Source organism: Zootermopsis nevadensis, unplaced genomic scaffold, assembly GCF_977971745.1.
Source record: "Zootermopsis nevadensis isolate Lab colony 2312 unplaced genomic scaffold, Znev_1.0 Znev_ptg000027l, whole genome shotgun sequence".
NCBI lineage: Eukaryota > Metazoa > Arthropoda > Insecta > Blattodea > Termopsidae > Zootermopsis > Zootermopsis nevadensis.
This window is the reverse complement of record NW_028259159.1, coordinates 6,223,482-6,251,470: the sequence shown is the minus strand read 5'-3', so window position 1 is coordinate 6,251,470 and position 27,989 is coordinate 6,223,482. Positions and strand designations below refer to the sequence as shown.

General features: G+C 35.5%; 4 protein-coding genes across 13 annotated transcripts in view; 2 read left to right on the top strand and 2 right to left on the bottom strand.

The window, feature by feature from the left end:
- Positions 1 to 54: 54 nt before the first annotated feature.
- LOC110839869 (retinol dehydrogenase 14) lies at positions 55 to 8,333 on the bottom strand. Of its 2 annotated transcripts, none has more exons than XM_022084439.2 (8): positions 8,191 to 8,333; positions 4,793 to 4,885; positions 3,914 to 4,006; positions 3,081 to 3,317; positions 2,045 to 2,230; positions 1,839 to 1,948; positions 517 to 606; positions 55 to 363 (listed from the first exon to the last, which is right to left on the bottom strand). In XM_022084439.2, exons 2-8 carry the CDS (start codon positions 4,830 to 4,832, stop codon positions 259 to 261), a joined length of 861 nt encoding a protein of 286 aa, XP_021940131.2. In that variant the 5' UTR covers positions 4,833 to 4,885; positions 8,191 to 8,333; the 3' UTR covers positions 55 to 258. The 2 variants fall into 2 exon arrangements, with proteins under 2 accessions (XP_021940131.2, XP_021940130.2); XM_022084438.2 differs by lacking the exon at positions 8,191 to 8,333 and adding an exon at positions 7,272 to 7,448.
- A 109-nt stretch (positions 8,334 to 8,442) lies between these two features.
- Positions 8,443 to 13,374, top strand: LOC110839880 (retinol dehydrogenase 11). 2 transcript variants are annotated; one of them, XM_087356434.1, is made up of 8 exons: positions 8,443 to 8,641; positions 9,412 to 9,504; positions 9,935 to 10,027; positions 10,150 to 10,386; positions 10,473 to 10,658; positions 11,049 to 11,158; positions 11,940 to 12,029; positions 12,844 to 13,374. In XM_087356434.1, exons 1-8 carry the CDS (start codon positions 8,527 to 8,529, stop codon positions 12,946 to 12,948), a joined length of 1,029 nt encoding a protein of 342 aa, XP_087212560.1. In that variant the 5' UTR covers positions 8,443 to 8,526; the 3' UTR covers positions 12,949 to 13,374. The 2 variants fall into 2 exon arrangements, with proteins under 2 accessions (XP_087212560.1, XP_087212562.1); XM_087356436.1 differs by having other exon boundaries at positions 8,447 to 8,641; positions 9,374 to 9,504.
- A 446-nt stretch (positions 13,375 to 13,820) lies between these two features.
- On the top strand, positions 13,821 to 21,845 carry LOC110839863 (uncharacterized). 6 transcript variants are annotated; one of them, XR_002546667.2, is made up of 5 exons: positions 13,821 to 15,439; positions 15,574 to 15,723; positions 16,311 to 16,476; positions 19,137 to 19,297; positions 20,913 to 21,845. XR_002546667.2 is itself a non-coding variant. In XM_022084422.2 (4 exons), the coding sequence occupies exons 1-3, from the start codon at positions 14,899 to 14,901 to the stop codon at positions 16,439 to 16,441; spliced, it is 822 nt and encodes a 273-aa protein (XP_021940114.1). In that variant the 5' UTR covers positions 13,821 to 14,898; the 3' UTR covers positions 16,442 to 16,476; positions 19,137 to 21,845. The 6 variants fall into 6 exon arrangements, 2 of the variants coding, with proteins under 2 accessions (XP_021940114.1, XP_021940112.1); XR_002546666.2 differs by having other exon boundaries at positions 20,066 to 21,845; XR_002546665.2 differs by having other exon boundaries at positions 13,822 to 15,439; positions 19,189 to 19,297.
- The window catches only part of LOC110839862 (uncharacterized), a 25,334-nt gene continuing 14,253 nt past the window's right edge, over positions 16,909 to 27,989 (bottom strand). The window contains exons 15-22 of one of the 3 annotated variants that reach the window (XM_022084419.2): positions 22,385 to 22,459; positions 21,296 to 21,426; positions 20,723 to 20,866; positions 20,011 to 20,215; positions 19,308 to 19,459; positions 18,281 to 18,496; positions 17,491 to 17,592; positions 16,909 to 17,104 (exon numbers count right to left, since the gene is read on the bottom strand). In XM_022084419.2, coding sequence (XP_021940111.2) covers positions 17,021 to 17,104; positions 17,491 to 17,592; positions 18,281 to 18,496; positions 19,308 to 19,459; positions 20,011 to 20,215; positions 20,723 to 20,866; positions 21,296 to 21,426; positions 22,385 to 22,459 — 1,109 coding nt within the window. In that variant the 3' untranslated portion in view covers positions 16,909 to 17,020. Of the gene's footprint in view, positions 17,105 to 17,490; positions 17,593 to 18,280; positions 18,497 to 19,307; positions 19,460 to 20,010; positions 20,216 to 20,722; positions 20,867 to 21,295; positions 21,427 to 22,384; positions 22,460 to 22,479; positions 27,906 to 27,989 lie in introns of those variants that run through there. The other 2 variants (XM_087356430.1, XM_087356429.1) reach the window with 2 other exon arrangements.

Genomic DNA, 27,989 nt, shown 5'->3' with positions numbered 1-27,989 from the left:
AGTGGGCCCACTAGTGGCCAAGTTTTGCAGAGACATAGTTTTGCCACATCACAGTATTAGAAAAATATATATATTATTTATTTCATGATTGTAGATACATGTTGATTAATACCTGGTTACTGATTCACATATCAGCTCCTCATTAAATCCTGTACCATATATTAAAAACCTCAAGAATCAACAACTAAGTAATATATAATTCTTCTAAACACCAATTTTAAAACTGCATTCTCAGAATAGATGTCAGACTTTCTTGCTCTAAAAGTGCATTTCTTCTGGTTTGAGACCAACCATAGCTTCACTCTTCTCCCATAATGCCTTGGCAAGAAATTCGTCTTTTGCTGCTTTTGACGTACTTGCTTCCTGAAAGAATTATTTAATTCATCACAATTTCTTTTGCCATGAATCTTTTATTTTGGAAGAACTAATTCATCTTCAGGGCTGAAGACCACCATGAATATTATGAGACATATTTTATATATAATTTCCTTTAATTTTAATCACAATTAATTTTACCTGACAATCCACAAAATATTTCCCAGACACTCCCTCAACTTCTTCAGAAACTGCCAAGTAGATGGAAGTCTGTGCACCTTCAACAGCATTCTGAAATTTATATTATTGAAGAAGAATTTCAGATTGGGAAACTGCCTTAGCCGTAATTAATTTAATGAAGATAGACTAATTAATAATTTAATTCAAGGATAAGCTCTCTCTTTCCTTTTCAATTATACTGTGGTGTAATTTGGGGAATGAACAATAGCTCAGTCTATATAGTAAACAGTTATGGGCCATATACACTCATACACAATTTGGAGTGCACAATAATTCCAAAAGTGGTTTTTTGCCATATCATATAGGTCACTGTTGTGCAACAGTGTTATCCAACAATGATCTTGGGTAACGTGTACTACTAATCTGATCTGAGGTCATTTTTGTGCAATAATGTGTTCCAAAAATTACCTTTATCCCCTCTGTTGCATAACAATGTGTTGAAAAACGAGATCTGTTCCCACTGTTGTACGACAATGACCCCAAATCATGTAGGTTGCCTACCTCTGAGGAACCACATACAGACGGGCATGTCTGGGCCTACAAGGTTTTCTTTGCTTGGTCTAGAGCATGAAGAATGCTTAAAAATGTAACTAATTTAATGAATTAAACACAATAACAGTCAGGATGGACACACACCAGTTAGTCAAGACAAGATATGGTTAGACAATATAGCGTCAGAACGGACAAGATAAGACATGTTCAGTCTATAGCCAGCAATGCACGCCAGTCATTTGATTGGTCATTCGCAAACAAGATGTCTAAGGATGAGGTTAATGTTATGGCTGCCATTATGACTTGGGAATTGTAGTGCAAGCAAGGCACTACTAGGAGAAGGTATTAGGGTCATCCATTTATTCAAACAGGATCAATAAAATAACTCACAGAATATAAATCTTATACTGAGCTGTGACCAAGAGTTTTAGTTTCACTGGTTGAGATTTCTTGGAACACATTTGGGATCTAATAATGAAAAAGACTACTAATTACACATTAAAAGAAGTTTGTCTGTTGCAGCATGATCACAAAAATGCAATAATCTATAAAAGCAAAATATTATTCATTAATTCTTTAGCGTTTGGTAAGACGGGCTTCAGTCAGATGTAATCCGTATTGCCTAAGCCCTGGTACGAGCAGACAAAAAGAAAGAGACGCATTTAGACGTGTCTAAACAGTGTACATTTTCCCGAAAATGGAAAATTAACTTTTCATGAAAGAATATGCCTAAGGCTGCCTTGTCTTGACCAACCAGTGCATGCAGCCTTAACCTGTCCTGGGTCACAAACCTTGAAAAACAGCTTTAACGTGAAAATAAGTAAGAATTGCAGTACTTGGGGTATATTTCGCCAAACATCTGTAAGCACTACTCCAGGATGAGCACTGTTTGCAGTAACTCCTGTAATCAATCACATGATCAGATACTGCATTAATGTTGAATTTTAAAACAATGTGATGTGAAATTGGAATTGATAGACACTCTCAATGCTCTTACCTGTCCCTTTCAGCTTTCTGGTTAATTCATTAGCTGTCAAAATATTGGCTAGTTTACTGCAACAGTACACCTGAAACATACTAAACCACTTGTCAGAATTGAGATTCTCGACATCAAATATGGCAAACTTATGCAAGATTGATGACAGCATCACTATTCGGCTGGGAGCTGATTTTTTTAAGAGATCTGTAACACAAGAAAGTGAATTGTTTATACTGATCAATTTCAGATATAATCATAAATCTTTCTATTAAGAATAGTTTGATATCCGGAAAACACATACAAATATAATTCAGACACTAAAATATTATGATTTAATGAAGACTACATTATGCCGTGACCTGCAAAATTTTGTAGTAAGGGTCTCCTTCTGAATTTAGAAAATAATTTTACAGTTTATGAAAATAAAATAAGTTTTTCATTGACAATATGTAGTAGTACCACTTGGACTACAGGTTGCAGATTTGTAATAACATGCCAAATTTTCTGTTACTATGATTTGTCATCAATACCACACCAAATATTCCATGCAGTAAATATATAATTTTCAAAACTGCTAACAAATTACCTAATACAATTTAAAAACATACTATTCAAATATTAATACCACAAAAAAAATTCAAGGACCCTATACTAATTGGCATGTTTTGCTTGCCTCACAAGATTAATCAGGAATGTAGTTTGACCTCTCCCAAATACATTTTTATAACAATGCTTAACTCTGTTCATTAGACTCTCTGCTTATTTAATTATGTTTTCTCAAGTGAAGAGATTAATTATCCATGAAATGGAGGATGGCTCTAAGTGAACAAATGGGACGTATGTGCAAGGAAATGGTCATAGCCTACTTAAAGACAGGAAATTAGCATTTGTCTGGAAGGACACAGGAACACCATGAAAATTCTCAATAAGAATGACCAGCCTCAGGCCAGTAATCAAACCAGGGATCTTTAAAATGTTGATCACTTGACACTACCATTTAGGTTGGAGGTAGGCATGGGGATACATGTATTCTACGAACAAGAAACTCTCTTACCAACAAGGAGACAGGTAAGCAAGAAGCCCCCAAAGTGGTTCACTTGCATGCCAAGTTGAAGATTATCAGCTGTAAACTTCTCTACAATTCCTCCAGCACCTGCATTGTTGATAAGCACATCCAGACGTGGCTCTGTGTTTATGATGTTATTAGCAAACTTGCGGACTGAGGCTAGGGAACTCAGGTCCAGGTGCTGAACTTCCACCAGAGAGTTCCCAGTGCTTGCAACAATATCAGCTGTCAGTAAACAATTCATATATCAGCAGATATGAAGTCAGCTCAACTCAACTAATTATTTGCAACTGTTGTAATATTAAACAAAACAAACAATAGCTTAAAAGCTAATTTTCAAACTACTAGAACCCAAGTTTTCGGAGCAATATGCCCTCCACACAAAATTCAATGATTATTGGTCACCAAAAACCTGTCCATAAAAGAGAGGTTAATATTAAATTAGAAGAGGCTTTGAGATAAACATCTTACCTCTTACATGCCTCAACAAATCAGAACAGTCAGTGACTCTCAGGCAGCTGTTTGTTATAACTGTTATGGCCACACTCAATTAATATTTTAGTGCAGATGTTCAAAAATATATGGTGCTTCAGTCAGTGGTTGTGTAAAACAAGATTATTCCAAGTATCTATAAAAGATTCTCAAAACTGAAATAAAACTTACTAACTTAATCCAATGAATCAGTGTTTGGCCACGTACAATCAAATCCAGTGTTGGTCTGAACCTGAAACAGGCTTTGAAGCCCATCCTTAGAGTGCAGAGAAAGAAGAAATTGCAAATTTTTACAGAGAAGTGCTTCACATATAACACATTCATCGTACCACAGGCTTTTTTCGCCTTCTCCAAATCTCTGCAGGCAAGAATCACTTTAGCTCCTCTTCGAGCCAGGTCATGTGCCGTCTCCTTCCCAATCCCTGTGAAAAATTAATCCTTTTGTACATGACCATTTTTAGCCATGTTTGCAAATAATGTTGTAAAAATACACATATTAGTTCCACCATGTCTGTCTGTAATTATCACGCTAAAGATGGAGGCAGTACAGTCCTCTGAAACATTGGTCAATATCTACCAGACTGCATATTGCAACATTCCAGAATTTGGCCATCTCCTAATGAACATAACTAAAATTAAAGTCCCTGCTGCTCTTAGCATACTACAATGCAACGTATAAAGGTTATGCCTAATGGTGTGATAGCACCAATCAGAATGAATTTGGATGGCACGATAAAAGGTAATGATAAACTTCTCAGTTTTCAAACTTAAGATAAAGCATGAACAATCCTACTTCACTCAGCACAAAATTTAAAATTCTCCTACACATTTGCACTGAAGTGTCTACAAATTTGATGATTCTGAAAGGCACCTTATGCAAACCACAGTTTTATTAAATGTGGTGTGACAGTTTTGCCTGTTAACTCTTGTTTGAAACTAAGATGTCAGTATAATGAAATTATATTTAAGATTTATGTAGAGAAAAATATGGTACATTGGTCATTACACTGTCTCGATATAAAGTGTACGCCAAGGACAGACTTACTGGGCTGATTTACTTTACCATATATATTATTTATAGTAACCTGGGGATGTATCTCTACCCCATTACCAAATTTTATCTGTATAGTTAGGTGAATAGCACAGCCAAAGAAATAGTTTTAATCAAAGTGTACTGCAATTGTAGCAGACTGATAATTAGTCCTCACCTGTATTAGCTCCTGTAACTATAACTGTCTTCCCATCCATTCGTTTCTTGCTCTTGCATGTTCCTGTTCTCAACTTCAGGCAAATCTTCAAAACTGAGGGCCAGAATATTTAGTATAAAGACAACAGACAACCTGTGACCAAGACAGCCATACTAATTGTGTAAACAGATAATCCTGTTCGTTTCAGAAAACAGACAAACAGGTAAATAACTTTGAATATAAAGAATAGATAAGGGAATCACATGACTCAGTTGTCACTGTTAGAAAGTGTTAATACAGTTAAAAAATGTATTTGTGTGTGTGTGTGCATGTGTAAGCCCATCCAATATATATCCCCCCAAATATCTCTGCAGTACAAAGCACCTGGATTTCAAGCAAGAATATCTACATTAATAGAAATCTGACTGGAATGTGTAATTCAAGGAAATCCACACAGAAACATAAAGTCTACTTTCATTTGACTAAAAGTGATATATTTCTCACTTTTCTGAACCTCTTGACTCGAGCCAAAGGCATTATGAGATGTCAGACTGTTCAAAGTGGTAAACCAGTAAGTAATCAAGACACAGTTAACTTTTAAAGAAATATGACAGTCCATTACTATTGCAGACCTATCCAACACACACATTAACACTCTATTTCTTTAGTATTTATTTTAATATTATCCCCCTATTTGTGCCTAAGTCTTTTATACGGCCTTTTCCATTCAGCTGTTTTGACTAAAAGTGTATATGTATTTCTCTTCTACCACATGCATGCTACATGCCTTGTGCATCACATCCACTTTGATTACACTGCCCTAATAATATTTGGTGAAAGTACAAATAATGAAGCTCCTAATCATGTAACTTTCTCCATTCTGTTAATTCCTCTGTCTGAAGTCCAAATATTCTCCTCAACATGTGGTTTTCAGACACATTAAATGTGTTTACTTAAGATGAGAGAATAAGTTTCATGCCCATGTAAGAAAATAGGCATAAGGTATTTTACTTTTTGTGTTTACAGATTGGAGACAGAAAATTATGAACTCAACACTTGTAACTGTTCCAGAATACATGAGACTGAAATAAAAAGCCAGAGGAATCAAATGCTTAGAAAGTTGGAAATGATATATTTTGTAGTACTTCTGACAGTCCAACTGTTATTAATATTGGGATGGATGATCATAATTTTACAATGGTCAACATTCTATGTCATAGCATAACTCTTTGAAAAATACTGAAAAGTCATGATTATGAAGGTCATATTTTAAGTGTCCACTGAAGATGTTTGTACTTAATGTAGGAATGCAGGTGGCACTACAAACATACATTATGCAAATTCACCAAGACAAAGCATGTTGTTTAACAGTAAGCAGCTAGTGTAAATAAAGTAAGTATACATTGTATTCATCATGGAGACCTTGTGCTAAAGGACACTTGTTTCTTTAATAGTTATTTATTCTACTGGAAGACTATTTGCTCTTGTCTACTATGAATAATTTAATAAAATTAATTTCAAATATCGAATGTCATCAGGTGACATTTTACAACTGTCACAGTAGCCGACTTCACTTGGACAAACAGATATGCTGAACCATCAAAATATATCAGTATCAACTATAGATCTTGTTTAGTATAAAGTGAGGGACTAGCTATGTGTGATGGACTGGGAGGAAGTGGTCATGGCCAACTTTATTTCAGAAATTTCTAGGGGGGGCTGAAGTGAGGCACAAAGAAGCCTCACATTAGATAATTGCTCTTCAGCACGTAATTACACCAGATATTTCCAAAATGTGACAGATGCATTACTGCTCTGCTATCTCACTGTCTTGGTTCATGTGATATTTTCTTATGATGTATCAACTGCTGAAGTTATTCAGTGTCACATTGTGATTTCTGAATGTAAGGAATGTAAAGAAAATTAGGAGGAGACTAAATTTCAGAAATGCTTGCTACTTTTCAGTTCAAAATATTTTGTCTTCCAATCTGATTTCTAAGAACCTAAAGATTAAAATATACAAAACAATAATTTTGCCTGTTGTTTTGTATGGGTGTGAAACATGGTCTCTCACTCTCAGGGAGACTGCAGGTGTTTGAGAACAGGGTGTTGAGGAGGATATTTGGGCCTAGGAGAGAAGACGATGGGGTCTGGAGAAAACTGCATAACGATGAACTTAAAAATTTGTACTCCTCCCCCAGTATTGTCAGGGTGATTAAGTCGAGAAGAATGAGATGGGCAGGGCATGTGGCGTGCAGGATGTATGGGAAATTGGAGTTGAAGGAGACTGGATTTTGTTGGCCCAGGACAGGGACCAGTGGAGGGTGTTGGTTAATTCAGTGATGAACCTTCAGGTTCCCTAAGCCATCTAGTTAGTTAATTAAGGGATGCAGAGGAAGTACTTGCATCCTGTTTTAAGGGTGAAATGAGGAAATGTAAGCAGAACCACAATTAGAATAGCCAGTTCCAAATATGACATTAGTTCCATTATGATACTTACCCACAAGTAAAATCACCACAACCCAGAAAGCATAACTGTTTAACACAGAACCCAACATTATCTCCTGTAGGCTGACACCAAACTAATTTGAAAGACAGGCATCTGCATTGGAATCGTATTTGGCAATCATGTGATTACTTAAGACGTTCTTGGAAAATGTTATGTCATGACTCCCAATCATAATACTCTGCTCATGTCTCACAAGAGTGGGTTTTGCAGTCACACTGTTTGTCAAACATAAACAAGTTATATATGACACTGAAATTGTTTTTAGGAATACAGATACACATGTATGTATGTAAGTTCACTTGTATATCAAGAAGGGATACACCAATTTATTGTAGTCTTAGCATGCTTATGTCTACATACAGGAAAAGTATTTTTGAAGGTTAAAAATGTCAAAAAAGGTGTTATGGACTCCATTTCCAGTGAAAATAGTTTTTATCAAGTCAGAAACCAAGCGTGATACAGAATGAAACACCAAGATGAAAATTGTTTTTTTTTAAGAGATTACAGGGCCAGAGGTCAAAACCCAAACTGTCAGGTCTCAAGTCCAATTGAAGATGTTTTCTGTATCTTAGAAACTCATGACAGAAGATAATCAACATTATTCACCCACCTCCTTTCATGTGGTTTCTTGCTAAGAGGGTTCTTCAACAAAATTCTACCTTTATATTTAGTCTTCCTAGTAATGTAAGAATAATACAGAATTAATACCAAGACTGACAAATAATATTCTTTATATTTACAGGAAAAACAAACCAAAGTAACTGATGAGGGTCCTACCAAGATATTACAAAAGGCAATGACTGAAAATACATATATACATCATACACACAATTGTTTTTATGTATTAAAATATTTGTTTATTACTACCACTGCTACTACTACTATATTACCACTGATCTTTTATTCTTACCGTTCTAAATTTCTTAAATTTACAATTGTACTTGGCATTTCTTTCAACTTCTGTTTCTGTTGACATGTATGTCTTTGGCACTGATACAAGAACTTTGTTGTCTGGCTTACAGATGTGTTATCTGTTGATAGCAAGAATTGATGTGATGAAAGCCTTCAGTGGTGTCTTATACTGGCATTAAAACATTGACCTCACAATTCATACAGTGTACCTATATCATTAAGTACAAATAGATGTAATCTATCATAGCTTATGTAATGTCCATGAGGGTCATGACACTGCATTTATCCTCAAGAGATGCTTTTGATACCATAAGTGATCATGTGATTACTGATAATGATTATTCTGTGGGTTCTACCTGTCAGGTACTGTAGTATCAGCCTACAAGAGATAATGTTCGGTTCTGTGTTAAACAGTTGTGCTTTCTGGGTTGTGGTAGTCTTACTTGTGAGTAAGTATCATAATGGAACTAATTTTATATTTGGAACTGGCATGTGACACTGAATAACTTCAGCAGTTGATACACCATAAGCAAATATCAAATGAACCAAGACAGTGAGATAGCAGAGCAGTAATGCATCTGTCACATTTTGGAAATATCTGGTTTAATTACGTGCTGAAGAGCAATTATCTAATGTGAGGCTTCTTTGTGCCTCACTTCAGCCCCCCCTAGAAATTTCTGAAATAAAGTTGGCCATGACCACTTCCTCCCAGTCCATCACACATAGCTAGTCCCTCACTTTATACTAAACAAGATCTATAGTTGATACTGATATATTTTGATGGTTCAGCATATCTGTTTGTCCAAGTGAAGCTGGCTACTGTGACAGTCGTAAAATGTCACCTGATGACATTCGATATTTGAAATTAATTTTCTTAAATTATTTAGAGTAGACAAAGTCACATAGTTTTCTAGTAGATTAAATGAAGAAACAAATCAACCTCCAGAGAAGTTCCCAATGATAATAATAATAATAATTTAATTCTATCATGTACAGCCAAACCCTGTTACAGAGCTACAGAATGGGGAAAAAATTATATTACAGGACATGACAAATCACTATTTAAGATCTAATACCCAATACATATAAATTTGTATCTCTTGTTTGCTTTGATTGTACTGGTGAATTCAATCTGTAAAGTGAGCTGTGTACATATTTCAAATAACAATTGTATTAAGTAGGATTTGAGGTTTTCTTTCTTCTGAATACTAACATGAAGCACTCAAGTTGTACATCAAGTTGATGACTGGGATATGCCGAAGCCAGAAACAGCTGAATGGGAAGACTGCCATTGTTACTGGAGCAAACACTGGTGAGGATATGATTGAGTCTTACACTACTTTATGACAAAAATGTTATTATAGCATCAAATGAGATGGGAGACAGAGCATGAAGCAAAAGCCAATCACCATCACATTACTTGCAAAACTTTCTCAGGGCATGATTAAGTACAGCTACATCTAATCTAAGTAATACTTTGTAATGTGTCATTGTATAAACAAAGGATCAAAAAGAAGATAGCACTATATTATATTTAAGAATTATCAGTACACAAGATAAGTCAACAGGCTCCTTCCTTCAAATGAAAACTGTTGGTTGTAAAAGAATTTCATAATCTTACATAAGGTACTTATAAGTATGAATTTACAATAAATTCTGTGTTTTAAGCCTGGGATGGGAAGTCCTTTGCTTTCTCTATATGCCACAAAAAACAATGCCTATGAAGTACTAATTTATTTCAGGTATTGGAAAGGAGACGGCCCTTGATTTGGCGTGTAGAGGAGCTAAGGTGATCCTTGCCTGCAGAGACTTGAAACGTGGGAGAAAAGCTTGTAGTATGTATTTGACACTTCACTGTACCACTTAAATTCAGTGAATCCAGTGTACATTGATGTTATCAGAAAAGTTTATTCAAATGCCCTAGAAGTATTCTAACTTTCTCTCCTTGATAAAACAGGTGAGATTATTGCGCAAAGTCACAACTCAAGAGTTGAGGTCCGTCAGCTGGACCTGAGTTCTCTAACTTCAGTCCGCCAGTTTGCACATGACATTATCAGAACAGAGTCACATCTAGAAATTCTTATCAATAATGCGGGTGCAGGGGGACTTGGACCAAATCGAACAGCTGATAATCTACAAATTGGGATGCAAGTAAATCATCTGGGACCATTCCTGCTTACGTGCCTTCTAGTGGGTAAGACTAACAATGAGAGCTGTGTGATTTGTGGATAGGAAGTCAAATGTAAGAGTGTCAGTAATTGTTAAATGTTTATGTTTCAGGACTGTTGAAGAAGTCAGCTCCTAGCAGAATTGTGATGGTTTCATCTATGGTACATAAATATGCAAAATTTGACTTGGACAATCTCAACTCTGAAAAGTGGTTTAATGATTTCCAAGTGTACAACTGCAGTAAGCTAGCCAATATTTTTGTAGCCAATGAATTATCCAGGAAGTTGAACGGCACAGGTACACTGACTTCAACTTCAGCCTTTAATACTGGGCTGTTGAACTTTTTCTCCATTTATTAAAACTTAACATGCTGAGCTCTTCAAGACAAAAGTAAATGACTAATTTTGTTCTGATGTTTACACAGTAATTAACTAATCCTTCAGTCTAGAAACCATAAGTCTACAGTACAGAATCCTAAAAAAATGTCAGGAAAAGATTAATTTCATACCAATATTTTGTTAGATTTTTTCAAAATGATTCACTACATCTATAAAATGTGCATAATATAAAATATTTTTCTCGTTAAATTAAGTATAAATGCTCATGTAGGTAGTGAATAACTGATATGTTATCTTTCTTATGCCCTGCATGTAGATGACCTTATGTATCAACTCTCTGTGTTTATAGGCGTGACTGTCAACAGTTTGCATCCTGGAGTAGTGGTAACAGACATCATGCGGCAGTTGCCACAGCCCATTTACTACATTACTAAGTTCATCATGTCATTTTTCTTCAAGGCATGTGGCAATTATATTACTTTAGTTTTAGTATTCAGAATGTTGATTCTGTATTTCTGAAATGCTTATGTCAGTAATTTGCTTAAACTTTATTAAATATTTACTGAAGTTTTAATGACTATTATCTGCAAAGAACAGAGCACATTAGTATGATGGTACAGTTCTAGACTTGTACTTAGGAGTGCCCTAGTTTGATACTTATTTTTGAAAAGCTTTCGTAACTGACGCTTGTATACTTTTACTCATTACCTCTAGGTGACTTCCAAGATAACACATTCAAATATGCTACAGCAATCTCTGATCTCCATAAAATTACAAACTCAAAAGCCATTATCTCCTCTTCTCAATAGACAACATGTAAATCTCTGCAGATGATTTTGTTTATATGCATGAATTATATTGAAACAGCATTGTTAAATAACCAAAAAATTCAGCAATGTATCCACCTCAAAATGTTATTTGAAACTGAAAGTGGCCAAGGTAAATATTTTGTTCATAAATATGGTAACAACACATTTCTGCTTAAGAACTGCTATCTAAGATCTGTCCCATGGTATGTGAGATTTGAGGTTCTCACAGCAGAGAGAATGTTAATGTTGGTGTGCTGGGTTGTTACATACTGTATCCATCTTCAGGGCTGAAGATGGCGGGAATATGATTCCCTGAAATTTTGGTATCTACCTAAAAGTCCACATACTGTTACAACCTAGAAAACCAAAATCAACATTACCCTTTGTAGGCTGTGAATATCATTTCTATTCACATTATAATTTAATTTTAGGATACTAAAGAAGGTGCACAAACTTCCATCTACTTGGCAGTTTCTGAAGAAGTAGAAGAAGTGTCTGGCAAATATTTTTCAGATTGCAAGGTCAGTTATCTGTTGATTTATTTTACTTGAGTACACAGCAATTTCTGTACTTTACATTCATGCATGTCATACTTTTGTTGCAAATGTTCAGCTGAAAAATACACAAGTCAGCATATTTTAATTTGCTAAACACCACAAATGTGTTATATAAGTCCTTTTACACAGCATTTCACTAGGCCTGTGTCATGTTTGATCAGACAGTTGCATTAAGGCCACAAACAGTGCCAAAGGAACATGGTAGACATGTTAAATAGTTTAAAGAAAATATGAAAAATATTTTTAAAAATTTCAAGATGGGCTGGTCCTTAACACATACAGTTTGTACATTAGAAACAAATTCAATTTATTCATTGGAAAACACTTTTGTGATATTTTGTTCCTATATAATAAATTCTGCAGGGAATTATGTTTAAGCAGCCAAATATATCATAATATATACAGGCTAATTTCAAACACAGAAACAGAAGACATATTTAGGTGAACTAAATTGTTTTAGCATGGAACATATTGAACAGTACTAAACTTCTATGCAAACCACTAAACCAAACAAATTAATACACAAAGAGTACCAGACTCAATCCTGACTGCTGCCATTAATACAAAAAATATATCCTGCAGATGGAAGTACAGCAAACTACTAAAATATTATGTATATTACATATACCTCACACAATGCATCATATTCACATAACTGTGATGTAAATCAATAATTTACTAACTTTTGTAATGAACATATGCAGGACAGGCTCATAATTTGTGTTTAATACATAAATGTTTGAATATATTGTGAAATAAATAAAATTTTTGTCTACAGGAAGCAAATATGTCAAAGGAAGCAAGGGACGAGGGTCTAGCCAAGAAACTATGGGAGAAGAGTGAGGTTCTGGTTAGACTTAAGCCAGAAGAAATAGATTTATAATGACAAATTTATAAGAATTTAACTCTTTCTGTCCACTCTCCAAAGTTCCTACAGGTAGTCTGATATACATTATCAGGAGTAATATTAGACAGAGTGACATTTAATGAAACATTACAAATAGCAGATCACTCAATCGTTGGCTGCATTTGTCACTCAAAATTATGTTATACAGACAGAAATTATGTGAAAATTTACCTACCTTTTTTCACTTGTTAGTTAACAAAGTTGTAGTGAAATAAAACAAATCAGAATAATTTAAAAAGGATAATTCAAGAAATTTTACAGATTCCAATGTGTGTTTTGAAGCTGAGAGATATATAACAGCTGTATTAAAGTGGGGTCTGCAGTCGCCGCGCGGTCTGAGGCGTGGGCCTTGTGCCGCTTGGTCGCTGGGACCGTGGGTTCGAATCCCACTCAAGCCATGTTTGTCTGCGTCTTTCTGTGTTGTGCTGTCCTGTGTGCAGGTAGAGGCCTTGCGACGGGCCGATCCCTCATCCAAAGAGTCCTACCTAATGTCTATAGATCAAGCCAACGAAAAGTTGGGACCCGCAGTGCTCAGGCACTTGAAGAACAGGTCGTTCCCATTATCCCAGTATCCAGTATTAAAGTGAGAAGAAACAAACTGACACTTGTCATCAATACAATAACTATATGCCACTACTTTGAAAAATTAATTTACATCATTAGTTACAGCAGGTTCAGAGGGGAAGTTTGAGCAAAAGACATGGTAGTTAACGTTGTTATCGACTAAACTCTTGGCATTGGCTGCTACCATCGTTAAAATCAATAGTTTCTATAGTAGTTACACAGAAAATGCGGACAGATGGCAGCACCATTTGTTCGTGACGTCATAAGCCACTTGCGTTGCCAACTGTTAACATTGTGTTTGTCGCAAGTTGGTATTTCGTGTTGTTTCTGGAGATTTTATATGGACAATAGTTGCTTAACATATGATAAAGTTTTCAGTTTGAAAAGGGCTAGTGTAACTTCTAAAATCAATTTATGTGAAGAGTCACTAGATGAGGTTCTGAAACTGGTAATGTTGATGATCATGACCATATGTTGTGGTTAGGTACCTTACTTTCCAACTTAGTATTCTTTTCATTAAAGATTTTACTTTAAAGCTAACACAAAATATATTTATAATACTCTTCATAGATTATACTAATATTATTATCATCTTGATAGTATCAGCCAACCCAGGGATGCTGAGAAGACAACTGTTCCATAGAGAGACCTTATCTGGTATAGACCAGAAGGAAGCTTAAAACTAGGAAGAGGCAGAGTAGTACTGATGGCTTATGGCACTACCTAAGCCTAGGAAGGCCCAAACTAGGGTGCTTAAAGGCCCAGGTCAGAGAGCAGTATCCTTTATAAGGGGTTAATCCTCTTCAAAGACCCAGGGGCTGTACAAGACCTGGGATCTATAGGGAGGTCTTGACTGTGGCCACCAGATTTATGATTCTGCCATTTGGGTCGGCATTTCCTGGAGCCGGGCGATTGCCATGAGACTGTACTGAGTAAGATATGCGTTGAGTAGGTACTACTGGTGGATCAGAGATACACAAAAGATTAGTTACTGGTTTTAGTGCAAGAGTCATGTTGATGTTTACCTGTTTATATAAATACATCATCCTGATAGCTACCACTTTCAAAACTCCTTTAATGATGTCTTTGTTAGCCTAAACAATGAAGTATGAAGGATCTGAAGAAAAATATTAATTCTATTTATTTTATGCAAGACCCAGATTTCTTACCTTTGCTTACAACAAAACAATGATGCTGTCTTGCTTGTAAAAGTGTGAAACTGATTTATAAGAGTGTACAGTGCCATTATTTAGTATTAGCATTATTGAACCTGCAGAGTCTGCTACCAGTGTTTATTTGGTCTTTCTTTATGTAAAAACGTCATGACTGTTCCGTTTAATGATATTTTTTTCCTGAGAAATAATGATGGATGATTACACTAATGTCAAATCTTCTGTATCTGGGATAACAAGGACACATACCACAAAACTTGTAGATGCCAGCTATTCAGGAAGTTTTCCTGAAAAGCATATCTGCAGAAAGATCATAAGTGCAGTACCTGGGAAAGGTGATCTACATTGTTTGCACTTGGAAGATAAATGTCTTTTGACTGAAAACAAGGACAGTTTAATTTCAAATAAGGATAGTGCATGGCGTCAATGGTATATGTCAAAATTAGAGCAAAAAAGAGAAGCTAAAAAGAATGAAGAAATTAAAAAAATGGCAGAGGAGGAGAGGCAGAAAGAACAGAGGCTAAGAAAGCAAGAACTTGAAGACAGATATATTCGTATTTGGAAGGAGAAAAAGGGTAAGGAAGATGCAGCAAGGCGAAGGGAGGATAAGGCAAAGCAAATGGATGTTAAAAAAATTCTTAAGAATGAGAAGCAGAAAAAAGAACAAGACCAGGAAATGGCTGAAAGATCTCATGCAGAGTGGGTGAAAAGAAAGAATAAAGAACAGAAAGGTATGGATAATTTAGTACTCGAATAGAAACATGACAGAGTAGTATTATGCTGCCTTGTATCATTCAGGAAGATTTAAACATGGAGCCAGCAAGGTTCATTATTATTAATTAACCTTTGTTGTTGTTGTAACCAGAACAAAAGTTAAGGGAGGTGAGGCTGCAACAAGAAAGGGAAGAAGAAAAGAGATTACGAGCTGAAAGAAGCATAACTGCCTTTGAACAGTGGAAAGAGACGGCAAAGACTAGACCTAAACCAATGTCAGTTGCAATAAGAGATCATAAAGGTTGGTCTGTGTACTGTAGTTTTAAGTTTACAAAGTATTTAGTATATACACACAAAAATCTGCAATCAGAATGTTGCTGTTTCGTATTCAGGAGGTGCCAGATTCAAATCTTAGGACCAGGGTGCAGTTATGTGGCTGAGGCCCCCCCCCCCCCCAAAGGCTATTGCTGGAATAGAATCTTAAATTAGGCCATGACCACTTCATTCCAATTCCTTCCAAATTCAATATTCACTGATTATTCTGTTATTTGATGCTGTATGATCTTAGCAGTTGAATAGATTGTCATATGAACCAAAAAAATAAAAGTTCGTTGTTCTGAAACTTATTACTGTGTTCCATTATGCATACATTAATATTTAACTAGCATTTTACTGCAGCATGGTTTTTGTAAGGATGTTAATTTGGCAAGTTGTTGGTTGGCTGGTTGTATGTCATGTAATGTAGAAACACGTTTGGTGGAGGCACTAAATGTGGCCTGACCGAAGGTATGTAATGGTTCAGGAGTTTTACTGCCCTGGTTATAACTTTATTTTTCACATGACATTAACAGCTTTATGTGATGGTGTGGCCTGTGTATTGCTTTTCAGGTCAGTCTGATCCGTCACTTGCTAGGCTTAACTGGAATCCTATTCCCTGGCAAAATATAATCGAGGAGCCTAAAACATATGTCGTTGAAGATCCAGGGAGGAAGAAACTGGTTAAACCTTGCTGCATGTGATACTTGAGTTTGAATTAACAACAAGAAAATGAATGGTACTGTGTTACATTTATCATGTTGAACATGCTGAATATACTATATATTCCATTTTTATTTGTTTGGTACTATTAACTGATTTGCATAGTAATCAAGCTTTTTTTTCTCAGTATAAGTTTCTTCTTAGGAATTATCTTAATTTCCCCCCCCCCCCCTAGTTTTTCAAGTTTTGGTGGGGGGGAAAATCATAGTCCTTGGTTTGTTGCTCATTTTAATTAGAATACATTTCTAGTGTGGAATAGGGATCAGTTTTATATGTCAATATTTTTGTATTCTCTAAGGACAAAGAAACATTGCATCCTGATATTCCTTCCTTCCCCCCCCCCCCCATGCAAGTTACATCTTTTTTAGTACCGAGTGAGCCGAGTCATTGCTGAGTGAATCTGCCAAAAGCAGGTTAAAGAATATATTTCTATAAAACAATGTATTGCTACATAGCAAGGGTTAATATATTTTTATTATATATATTTATTGTACACAGAAACTGCAGTGCATTCAAAGTGAAACTACGTTTAAATCAATAGAAACAAATAATTTATGTTGTTACATATTCATAGCCTCTTCATCATCTTTTAGTCGGAGAATATCAGATTTGTTCATGAAGTAATAACTCGGCTGTCTGCCTTTCTGTAACATTGAAAAAGAAAAATCAGAATTGCCAAAATTGTTTAATCTATGAATAAATAAAATACAATTTTCTACTATTCAATTGAGATTATGCATTTTGCTTTTACATTTATATTGCTATTTCTTGATGAACCTAGGCTGAAATCTATTATGACCATTGGAATTTATTTGAGTAACTATGTAGTCTGTTATTATTCACGCTAACAGAGGATGGGTGTAGGATTTATAATATTAAATGATTGTCCAAAATTAATTAATTTAGCCTTTGAATATGTTTTGTTGGGTTCGCTGATATTTAGCCTTTAGTGGAGAATACATATTTTTATCATTAAGTCTCTCCAAATTGTTGGAGTTTGAAGTGGAAATAGATGTGCAGAATTACTCACCAGATCTTTGAGAACTCGTTTGGCACCTGCCTTTATCAGTATGGCACTGAGTGATTCGACTTTCTCCAGACCCATGGCATAATGCAGAGGTGTTCTCTCCAACTGCAGGGTTTTAAGCAAAGAAACCATTTAGGAGATATGATCACTGTTTAAGCTCTTGACCTCTTCCAGTAACATCTTTTATAACTTTCCTTCCCCTCTCTCTCTCTCTCTTTGTCATTTTCTGTCCTTTGGTTTATATTGATAGAGAAACTTTTATTTCCAAATGTTCTAACCCTTTCTTTTGAAATGTTTTTTGTTATTATATTGATAACTGTTATTTCAACTTCTTTTTGAATATCATTGTATTTATGATCTATCATCTTTATCGTGGGGTTGCTCTGAAGAAACATGTTTATGGTGGCCTCATTTTTCCCATTTGTTCTTTTATTAACTTCCATCATTTTAATCAATATAAAAAAACATCTGTATGGCAGTTACTTCCTAGAATTTAAGTAAGTTCTTTTAAATGCAGCTATTTTACTTGTGCATAGATGAAGGATAATATCAGGATAGACAGAAGCAGGTTGTTAATATGTGAATTCGATTGAACTGACTAAGTATAAGATACAGTTGCAGGCTAATTTGATGATGGTGATGAACATTTGGGTTTCATAACAGAGTTTTTTTGATCAGCTGAATAACTATAAATGTTTCCAACAAGACCTTTAAAAAATGTACTCTTTGTGTGGAGGTATATACTGAAATTTGGGTATCTTGAGTGTCACGTGTTCAATACTGATGTACTTACATTGTCTCCAACACGAAGCGTCTCTCGGAAATTAGTTGCAATGAATTCGGTCATCTCCTCATCTTGACTTAGGACTGCTATATGTAGAGAACATCGGCCATAGGCATTCTTTGCTACCGCGAGCAATTTACCCTTGCCAGCCTCTGGAGTTAATATGCTTTTCAATTCCTCCATGTTACCACGCCGAATCGTACTATGCAGCTGTTCACGTCTTTCCTGCAATGAAGCCTTGCATGGTGGAGCTATCTCTTAAGATATACTGATTTTAAATGAATAAGAAAGGGACATCTTAAGTATTAGCCAGATTCAATACTGGCAGGCTCTCCATTGGCTAAATTGATTCACAGTTTCCAGGGGTCAGATCATTGGAATCCTTTAAAATTTTGTTAAAAATTATCAAGCTGTAGTATGGTGTCCTAACAATATTTTTAAGGTCTTGTTATGTAACTAACAAATGGATGGTGCAGCCTGCTAAAAGAGCTGCCCTTATAATTCTAAAGTACAGTAGTAATTATGTTTACCACCTATTTTTAAAATTCAGTAACTCTGCATTCTTCCCACAGAATGTATTTATGTGCTTTATAATATTCTCAGAATATATGATGACAGTCAATTTCGTAAATAGTAATAATCAATTTTCTTTGTAATGGAGATGTGTTGTGTTTTCTTTGAAGTGTGGACAGAATTTTTTAAATATTACTTGAATCAGCTTCATACTTTGAAGGGTTGAGATGAACAGTGTTTAATTAATTTACTTATTCCGTCTTGTCATTCTTGTGTGGTCCAATTAAGAAATTGTCTGCACGTGCTGTCTCTGAAACTACTAACCGAACTTTGATGAAATTTCATATTGTAGTCTTATAAGTGGTTACCTGACATGTGAGGGAATGTGTCACCTCTGTCTTCAGAGTGAAGGTCGTCCTGGTAACAGTCTACAAAACCACATGGCCTCAAAACCCAGAAGACAACAATTAGCATATTCACTACTATGAGAACTTCAAAATCTCAGGAGAACAAGTAAGTTTACCTCAAAAGATGGTATTGATTGCAGGAAGGCCATGGTCTCCTGTTCATTTTGTCTTTGCACTACATCAAAAATGTGGTTCTCCTCCTCATCTTCTACGTCTAAAATATGATCGTATCCTTCCAGTAGAAGCTGCATTAACTTCTCAGTCTCGCCTGTGAACATATATCACATAGCGTGGTAACTGTACAGCTGCCTTTCTCACAGCCGTGATTATTACAACAGTAGTCGGTTAAGCATCTATAAAAAATTTTACAAGATGTAATGAGAAACTGTGAAATGTAAAACATTCTGCCCGATTAACTCGCAGAACAACCATTATACTTTAATGACTACTTCACAAAGTATTCCTTGTAAAATTTATTGTTACTTGGTTCTAGAAATTCCCTGATTTTATTGAACCTCAAGGTTCATCACTATGTTCACATATCTCTAAGATCCATTAATATTAAACTGTTATCTATGCCTATGTCTTCCAAATAATCTTTTCTTCCCTTCAGGGTTTTTTTTTTTTTCGAAATGTGCTACACATCCCAACCATCGCATTCATTATCTTTGATTTACTCTCCCAAAAACACTTTATAGAAAGTATAAATTATGAAGTTCCTCAGTTCCTGTGTTAATTTCGTAGAGTGTGATGCCAAGTTTTACACTTGTACAAGAAACGTCAATTTAGATTACACCTTCCACCTTTGTCCTTTTTTACCTCTTGCAGCCATGTAAAGGACCCACTTGTCAATATCTTGTATGTTCTCGGGTAGGTTAGCCTGAATTGCAACATCGCGGGCTGTGCGGTAAAGTTCATCTCGATAGCCGACATTTATGTCTACTTCTTGCAGCAGTTGGAATAGGGCATTTCGCCCATGGGAGCGTGCCGCTGCAAAATGCAACATACTCTGTCCGTGCTCATCCTGAAACATTTGCAGTGGAATATTCATGTATTAACAGGTATCTGCTTCCGTGGCCTTGGTATGACTACATGCCAAGATAGAAGATTTATTTTGCGAATACTACTGACATCTGTAGGACAGTATTTTAACTGTAAGAACAAGTAAATTAGAAGATGTGTTATTTATTGCTTCATTTTTTGTACAAAATATGGAGCTTTAGTGTAAATTTAATTGTACTGTTTATAGAGACAACTTGGAAGAACTGGTCTTAGGTTGGGATTTGAATCACGTTCCTTATGATTCAAGTTTGGTATGTAGCAACATTTGAAATAATTCCTTGTTAACAAACTCATCTTAGCCTAACCTTTTCTTCATATACATTCTTTATTTTTCTCCTCTTTTTTATGTATATTTTAGTGGTACTGCCCTTTTACAATATAGTAATTAAAAATGTGTATTTTGTTGTGTATATGCATACTCTTTTAAGATTTTAGTGCATGACTGATCAAGCTCTAGATATCAGCGTACCCTGTTTGCACTGGTAACTGCAGTTTCTGGAGAGTCAGAGGCCGGTTGAATTGTGTCAGGATCTTCAACCAGAGAGGAAGGCAGTGCTGCAGCAAAGTTACCAACTGCTTCAGGAGGACCTGTTGTTATCATCATGGCTGATTGCTGTAGATATTATTATTATTATTATTAGTGTTCTGTCTGACGACAGGTCCATATGAACATGATCCTTCCATCCTTTTCTCGGACTGGGACCTGTTCATATACGTTCTTGGCAGATGATCCAGAAGTGGTTTGCCATTGCCTTCTTCTGTGTGTGTGAATGGAGTAATTGTTGGGATGCCACGGAGAAACCGGGGAGCCCCCGGAGGAAAACTCCGTGATACCTAGACCACGGTCTTGCCCAACACAAGTTATAAATCTGAGCACCACCGGGAATTGAACCCGGGACCCCAGGATTACAAGGCTAGTGTTCTGACCACTAGACCACCGTGGCGGTTGCTGTAGATGTTATATAGATGTTATTATAGCAGGAGCATGTGTAAATCATAAAGAGAAGTTGAAGACAGAATGTTTCTGTATCATCTCACTGACCTGAGTGTTATTTCTTATATCTCGTGATGTATTAGCATAATTATACAAATATGTAGCAAGGTGTGCAATTGGGTCACTCGGCCTTGCGTTTGCGACTTCTGCGAGACCCTTGACTAGTGGATCTCCAAGAGCTGAAACAGAAAAATTTATTCTTCGACCTGAGGTTCTCGTGGCTGTGAAGATGTCAATTGTAGTCTTCTTAAATCTTATGCTGTGTGGTCTTGCAGTTATAAATGGTTTGGCAGGACATATCACTTCCATCATTTACCACGAGGATGGTGGTTATATGTTTCTTACAAAATTTTAGTAACCACCAATAAATCTGCGTGGTGTCAAAACACGAAAGACAAAAAATTGACATTTATTTCTTAAGATGTACAGCTTTCATTTTAATAATATTTTTATGTAATTTTCTACAAAATACCAGGACAGAAGATTTCTGCTTCTGTGCAACCTTTAGTGTGATTATTTTCACAACATTAGATTTGTATCTGCAATAAATGAGCATCACTGTCATGCAGTATGTAAAATAACAAGACACTTTTGGAAATATGTGTGTGTTTCTTCAAATTTGAGTTTTTCCTTCTTACTTGTTATAGCAAGTGTTTTACAGCCTTTTATCCATTCCTCACATCCTAGTCATCTTGGATTTTTTCCCCTTCCTCAGAGTAGCAGTTGGCAACAAGCCTGCTGCCTCCATAAAATTTCTACTCAATCCTGATTTGTCTGCTAGAGCCATCTAGTAGCAGATCAGAAGAGACATGGGTGACAAACATCTCTTTGATCCTCATAAGGTTCTTTAACATGCCGTAAATCTACGGCTTTACTTCCTCTCTGACGGAGGAAGTTGTGCTACGGATTTTTATCACCCTTAAAAATCCATCGACCTCGGCTGAGTTTGAACCTGCGAACCTTGAGTCCAGTGGCAAGCATGCTACATTTTGATCACATTAAACTTAGTTTTTAGTATTCACACAAAATATTTTTTCTGTTAAGTAATTTTGTATGTTTAAGGAGTGATGGACTAATTCTGAATTATCACAATTTCAAAAACATTGTGTAAATAATTATCAGGTGTAGTTTGCTTACCATTTGTCAGATATTGTCCTTCCTCTGTCCAGAAAACAGGTCTTCCATCTGGGATATTTCTTTGGGGCAAGTTACCTGCAATTTATGCAAATTGAAATTAATGGTACAATCATCAAATATTGAATATAAAATACAGTGTTAATGAACACTAATATTAAAATAATATACCATATATTTTAAGGAGATGGTGTGTTAGAAATCTTAATTCATTCATTTATAAATGGTTTAATATGACATTTCATTGACTGGCTGTTTCTCTGACCAAGTCCTTGCTTTTGATACATTTGGATTGTTAAGATGATCAAAATATACAAAATTAACTGAAGGAACAGTTATATCACATGGGGCCATCAGAAAAGGTATTTCTAAAACTAATTCTGTTCATATGGTGAAAGAGATTAACTTGATCTTTGAACAATGGCTTTATGAACAAATAAAGCATCAGTTCACTATCTCCCTGTAACTACCATCTCCAACTTTTATATTAAGGACATAATATTAATTAAACCATGCTTTCTTTCATAGTAAGGACCATAGAACCACACTACAGTACATAAGCTAAGTGAACAACACACTCAAATAATATCAGGCCAGAAACATGGCATATTATATCATACTGTTTTATGTAATCAAGCCTAGTTAAGTTCTCATTTCATTGAGTGTTGGTTTGATGTGCAAAACATTGATCAAACTTATTATAGAGTTCAGAACATGCAAAGGAAATGCATATAGGCCTACCGATCAACGTGCATCTGTGAACTGGTATTCAAAGTAAATAATAAAATTCTGTCTAGATTTTAAAGCAAACATCTGTAGCTTGAATGAAGAGAGATACATGATTCCGAAGGAAATAAAAATGTTGAGACATGCCAAATAAAGCACAGAAGTCAAAATGATTACCAAATTCTGATAACTTTACATGTATTAATATTCTCACAATTTAAAAATTCATCATACTGGTAGTCGTTCGGTTATATTATATTTTACAATATTGTGTCAGTTAATAATTGCAAGTTTTTATAGAAAATATTTTAAGAAAAACATATGAATTTAGTTGAAATGAAATATATGGGGAATTGGGAATATTACATAACAAGGAACTCTGAGAGTAATGCATCTCACATGGTAATGTTAAAATAGTCAAATGAAGGAAGTTATGATGGGTGGATCAAAGAGACGAGAAGTGCAAGCCACAACTGCTTATTCACTAATCATATCATTTAACTCTGTCCACAGTATTAATTATTGACAGTGTCATTACTTAAACCAAGAATAAATAAGTTCAACTCCACTGTGCAGTTGTGAAAGGATCAAAAAGTAAAAAAATTCTTATAAAATAAAGTCATGTGGATTTAACCATTGCATCTTGTGTGGTGGAAATACTCTTCACTACATGGAGCAGGGTCCTTGAGAATGTGATAATTGGTTAATTAGTCAAGAAATTCCTCGTCTTTTATGGAACCTGAAAGTTCACAAGAGCCACTGGTCCCATCATGAGCCAGTAGTCCACTCCACACTCCAACAATAATTCTGAGTCGAAGCTACGTAGCACATTGCTTCCATATAATTGTTTCCACAGTATGATTTGTCTGGCTGGCTAGTTGTTTACAAATTTGATAGTTATTCATAATTGTGGTTATCATTTTGACATCAATAAGGAAGCAAAGTTCAGAAAGGAATTGGTACTGTACTGACCTAAAGTTCATTCCAAATGAGACCAGAAGTTTGTGTCGAATTGTAGAATCACGCTGCTCTGAAGGAAGGGTTTAGTTCCCATCTCCCACGAAATTGTTGTTCAGTTATTAGTAAAAACGATGGATATTAAATTGTCATTTTAATAAATAGCAGTACTCGAGGGATTAGATCTCTGAATGTTAAAATAGGTTCATAAGCCACTCCACATACTTTGAATCTCTATACTATTAATTTGTGTGACTGAAATGTTGTGGTACTAACAGAATACTTTACAATTGGACATCTTTTTTATAAAACACACTGTAGAACAGATTAATTTGTTGTTCTCTCCAGATCTTTCTGGAATTGCTATCTTGAGACTCAAGACTGGTGACTGCTAACTAGTTTAAAATTCCTTGGAATCATTAAAACATTAGAAAGATTATGTATAATAATATGTAAAAATAAGTAAATCTTCATCATTATAAAAATATAAGGATTAATTTTTCCAGATATCTCAAAATGTCTCACTGCACCAGAGTGGGAATTTCTCATTTTAGTAAATAAACGATTGATATGATCAATCAGACATTAATTTAAATAGGGTTATTTGCTTGGTTGATTTGTTCATAGGCTAATAATATATCATCTATAGAAATTATATAGTATGACACAAAATTATCAGATTATTACAGGAGCTGGAAAATAGAAAATTATCCATTTTTCTGTTATTTATTTGGTGGGTAAGAAAAAAATTTAAATAAATCAAAATCGGGACAGTAAACCAGCTAAGACTTCACCTGCTTCATAATTTAACTACGGTTTAAAGATGTGTATCTGTGTTCAAGGGAAAATTATTACAAATGTAAAGACGAGAAGAGTCAGTTGTTACAATGAGCAGTGACTTATGAACTTCATGTATCTTTATATCTAGTTTTGGAACATCTGAGAATGGGATTGAATGGCTACAGTTAACGTGTATATAAGTTTCATTTCCCTCCATTTTGATAAAGTGAAAGAGTAGAAGTCTTACAACAGATATTTTATGTAAAGAGATATATAAAAATAAGTATTCATGCATCACTGTGCACATTGCCCCAACACACTCAAAATGGAACAGATTTAATATAAATTAATCAAATTCTGTCTACAGTATGAAGGGGGTCAGGTAAACTTTGGTTTGTGAAGTCTTCAATTAAATGCTGGGGCTCATATTGCAGCAGGCTATTAGTATAAACATTTTAAATTGTGTTTACATTTAAACTATTTGCCAGGCATTATCACAGAAATTTGAAATACTGACAGTGAAGCTTCATCTGATGGTTCTTATAGAACCAAACTCTGCTGAGACAGGACATATTTTCTAAAATGGTTTCATTTTTAATATAATTTTGTGAAGCCAAGAATTGTTTTTGAACTGGTAGACATTTCCAAGTTTATATATTGTAATATAATTATGTAATGTTTGAATTGACACGGTTTTAAATTGTAACTGGATACTAGTAAAACGAGAACTCCCAAACAGCAGACAGGGTTACTGTTCATCATGAGTTTATATTTACGATGAAAGGCAAAATTTACTAGAATCAAATGTGATTGTAATGTTCTTACTCATATTGTTTAATTGTTTATGGTGTGAAGGATAATAGTCATTCTACTTTAAAGCTCTTTTACTATAATTCACATACAAAGAGTTTTTTGGTCAACAGAAGTTTTAATTATTGTTGCAGTACACACATACAAAGTTATGGATTGTTTCACTTCAAATACAGTTCTATCCCTGTTAGATCTAAAAATGGAAAAGCTCATAAAAAACAATGTATTCATGTGGGAATTTATTTGGTCCCGACTGGCTGTTTACTACAGGATGAACTAATCGCGAGTGACTTTAATGTGTGACCCTTTACATTTGACAGCACAGAGAACACTGAAACACATTACACTAACATACATGGATTTTGATGCACTGTTCGCCTTATCTTGTATATAGGTATGTACACAGGTCCTAGCATTATTACAGTCATAACCGTATTTAATCTGGAAATGGCAGAATTAATGCAGTTTTCTTTCTCCCCCCCAACTGCTATAGTGATGTCACAAGTGGCCTTCCTCTTCAGTACTCTGCATATGTGTTTACGCAAGAGAGACTGTTGCATCAGGATTTGGTACCATTCAGTTGATCAAGTTACAAATTGTCTGGTATCCATTTTGGTACATGCCCACTCTGATAAAGCCACAGCCAAAAGTCCAGTGGTAACAGGATTTGACCACCTTGTGGATGATATGCCTGTTATTCTATAGTTCTTGATTTTTTTAGATGTAATACATTGAACTGTGAAGTTCTTTACAAATACTTGAAGAGAAGAAATGTATAGTATGACACCTCAGCCTCACACAACTTGTAGCTGCCAGAAGTACATAATATCCCACTTACTGGAAGTGTAGCTCTGATGATTTTGGCAAGAGCTTATTCACTTTCCAATATAATCAAACGTTTGCTACTTTATTAATAACATATTTCCAGGATACAAGCTGCTTGCAGTTTACGTTAAAGGTGAAATGGCAGTTTATTTCTTTGATTTCTTGGAGTGATTACTTTCCAGTTGCACAATATTGGAAGCTGCTATTGAGAAGTCCTTCAGTGTCTGATGTTCTGTTATGCTCAGACTTTGCTGGTTCCATATGTTAAACATGTCCTCTTCTTTAGACTTCTTCTTTATGTTCAGTCCTCGGACAGAGCACAAATGCTTTAGTTTGTCTTTTTCCTGTCCCAACTTTGGCAGGTGTGCAGTCAAATAGATGTGTAGAGTATTCCCCAAGACAGATGGACAAGCAGTCAAGTTTCCAAGTAGAAGATCTGTCTTGAATTCAAACATTGTCTCCAGATCCATAATCAAGTGTGCAAGGCGATCATATGCCTCACCCAAGCTGCTTGGGTTATCTTTTGGAGTGGATGACACAATTCGCAGATGTTCTTGTACGTTGATCCAGATAGCCATGTTTCCATCCTTTGTAATGAACACTCCTCTCCCATGAGGCCAGTGCTGACCATGTAACAGATTTTCTTCATTTTCATGCTCGTCAGTGAGCAGCACCAATAAATTTGATGCTTCAAGTTTGTCTTTAACTTCAGAATTGTCCTCCAATACTTCAGCTATGGAGTAGTATGACTTCTCTTCGTCATCATCATCATTATCGCCAGTCTGTCCTTGATCACAGTCCTTAAGAGCACTCACCAAATCTCTCTCTAAAGCCTCAAGTTGTGCAAAACTCAAGCCTGAAGGTATCTGGTATTCAGCCACATTTCTGCAGCACTCGATTCTTCCAGATTTGACTTGTTTACCGGAAGGGTCAGTGATGATTTCACCGATACTTCCCTTTTTCTTTCTGATTTCATCTTCATCTTCGTCCTCACCTTCTTCTGCCAAGAAGAACATTGACTTTGGTTGTGGGTTAAGATCATAACTTACAAGAAGACCATGTAGATCTTTAATTAGTGGCATGAGAAGTTCAGCAAACACAGTGTAAGACTCATAATCTGGAATAAGAACTCCTCCATTTCTTTGAATTACTTCTTCTAGTTCCTCATCTAAGTCATCATCATTATCTTCAGGGACCTCTTTCGCTCCTGGCCAGATGACATCCAATAGGTTGTGGTCCATTCGTGTCAGACGCATCTTTAGCTTCTCAAACACAGGTCGTTTCAGATAACGCTGTAATAACGTTCCAGACATCAACTGCCCATTGGTTGAGGTTTCTTCACGTACAAGTTCATAGCAGCGTTCCAGTGCTTCAAGTATTTCTGGATCATCAATGTCACGTCTTGCAGAGACGGTGTCATTTGGAACTGCATTCAGATATCGTAAATAATGGCAAGCATTTAGGATTTTATCTCGTCAAATTTTTTATCCACAACAATATAGTGTAATAA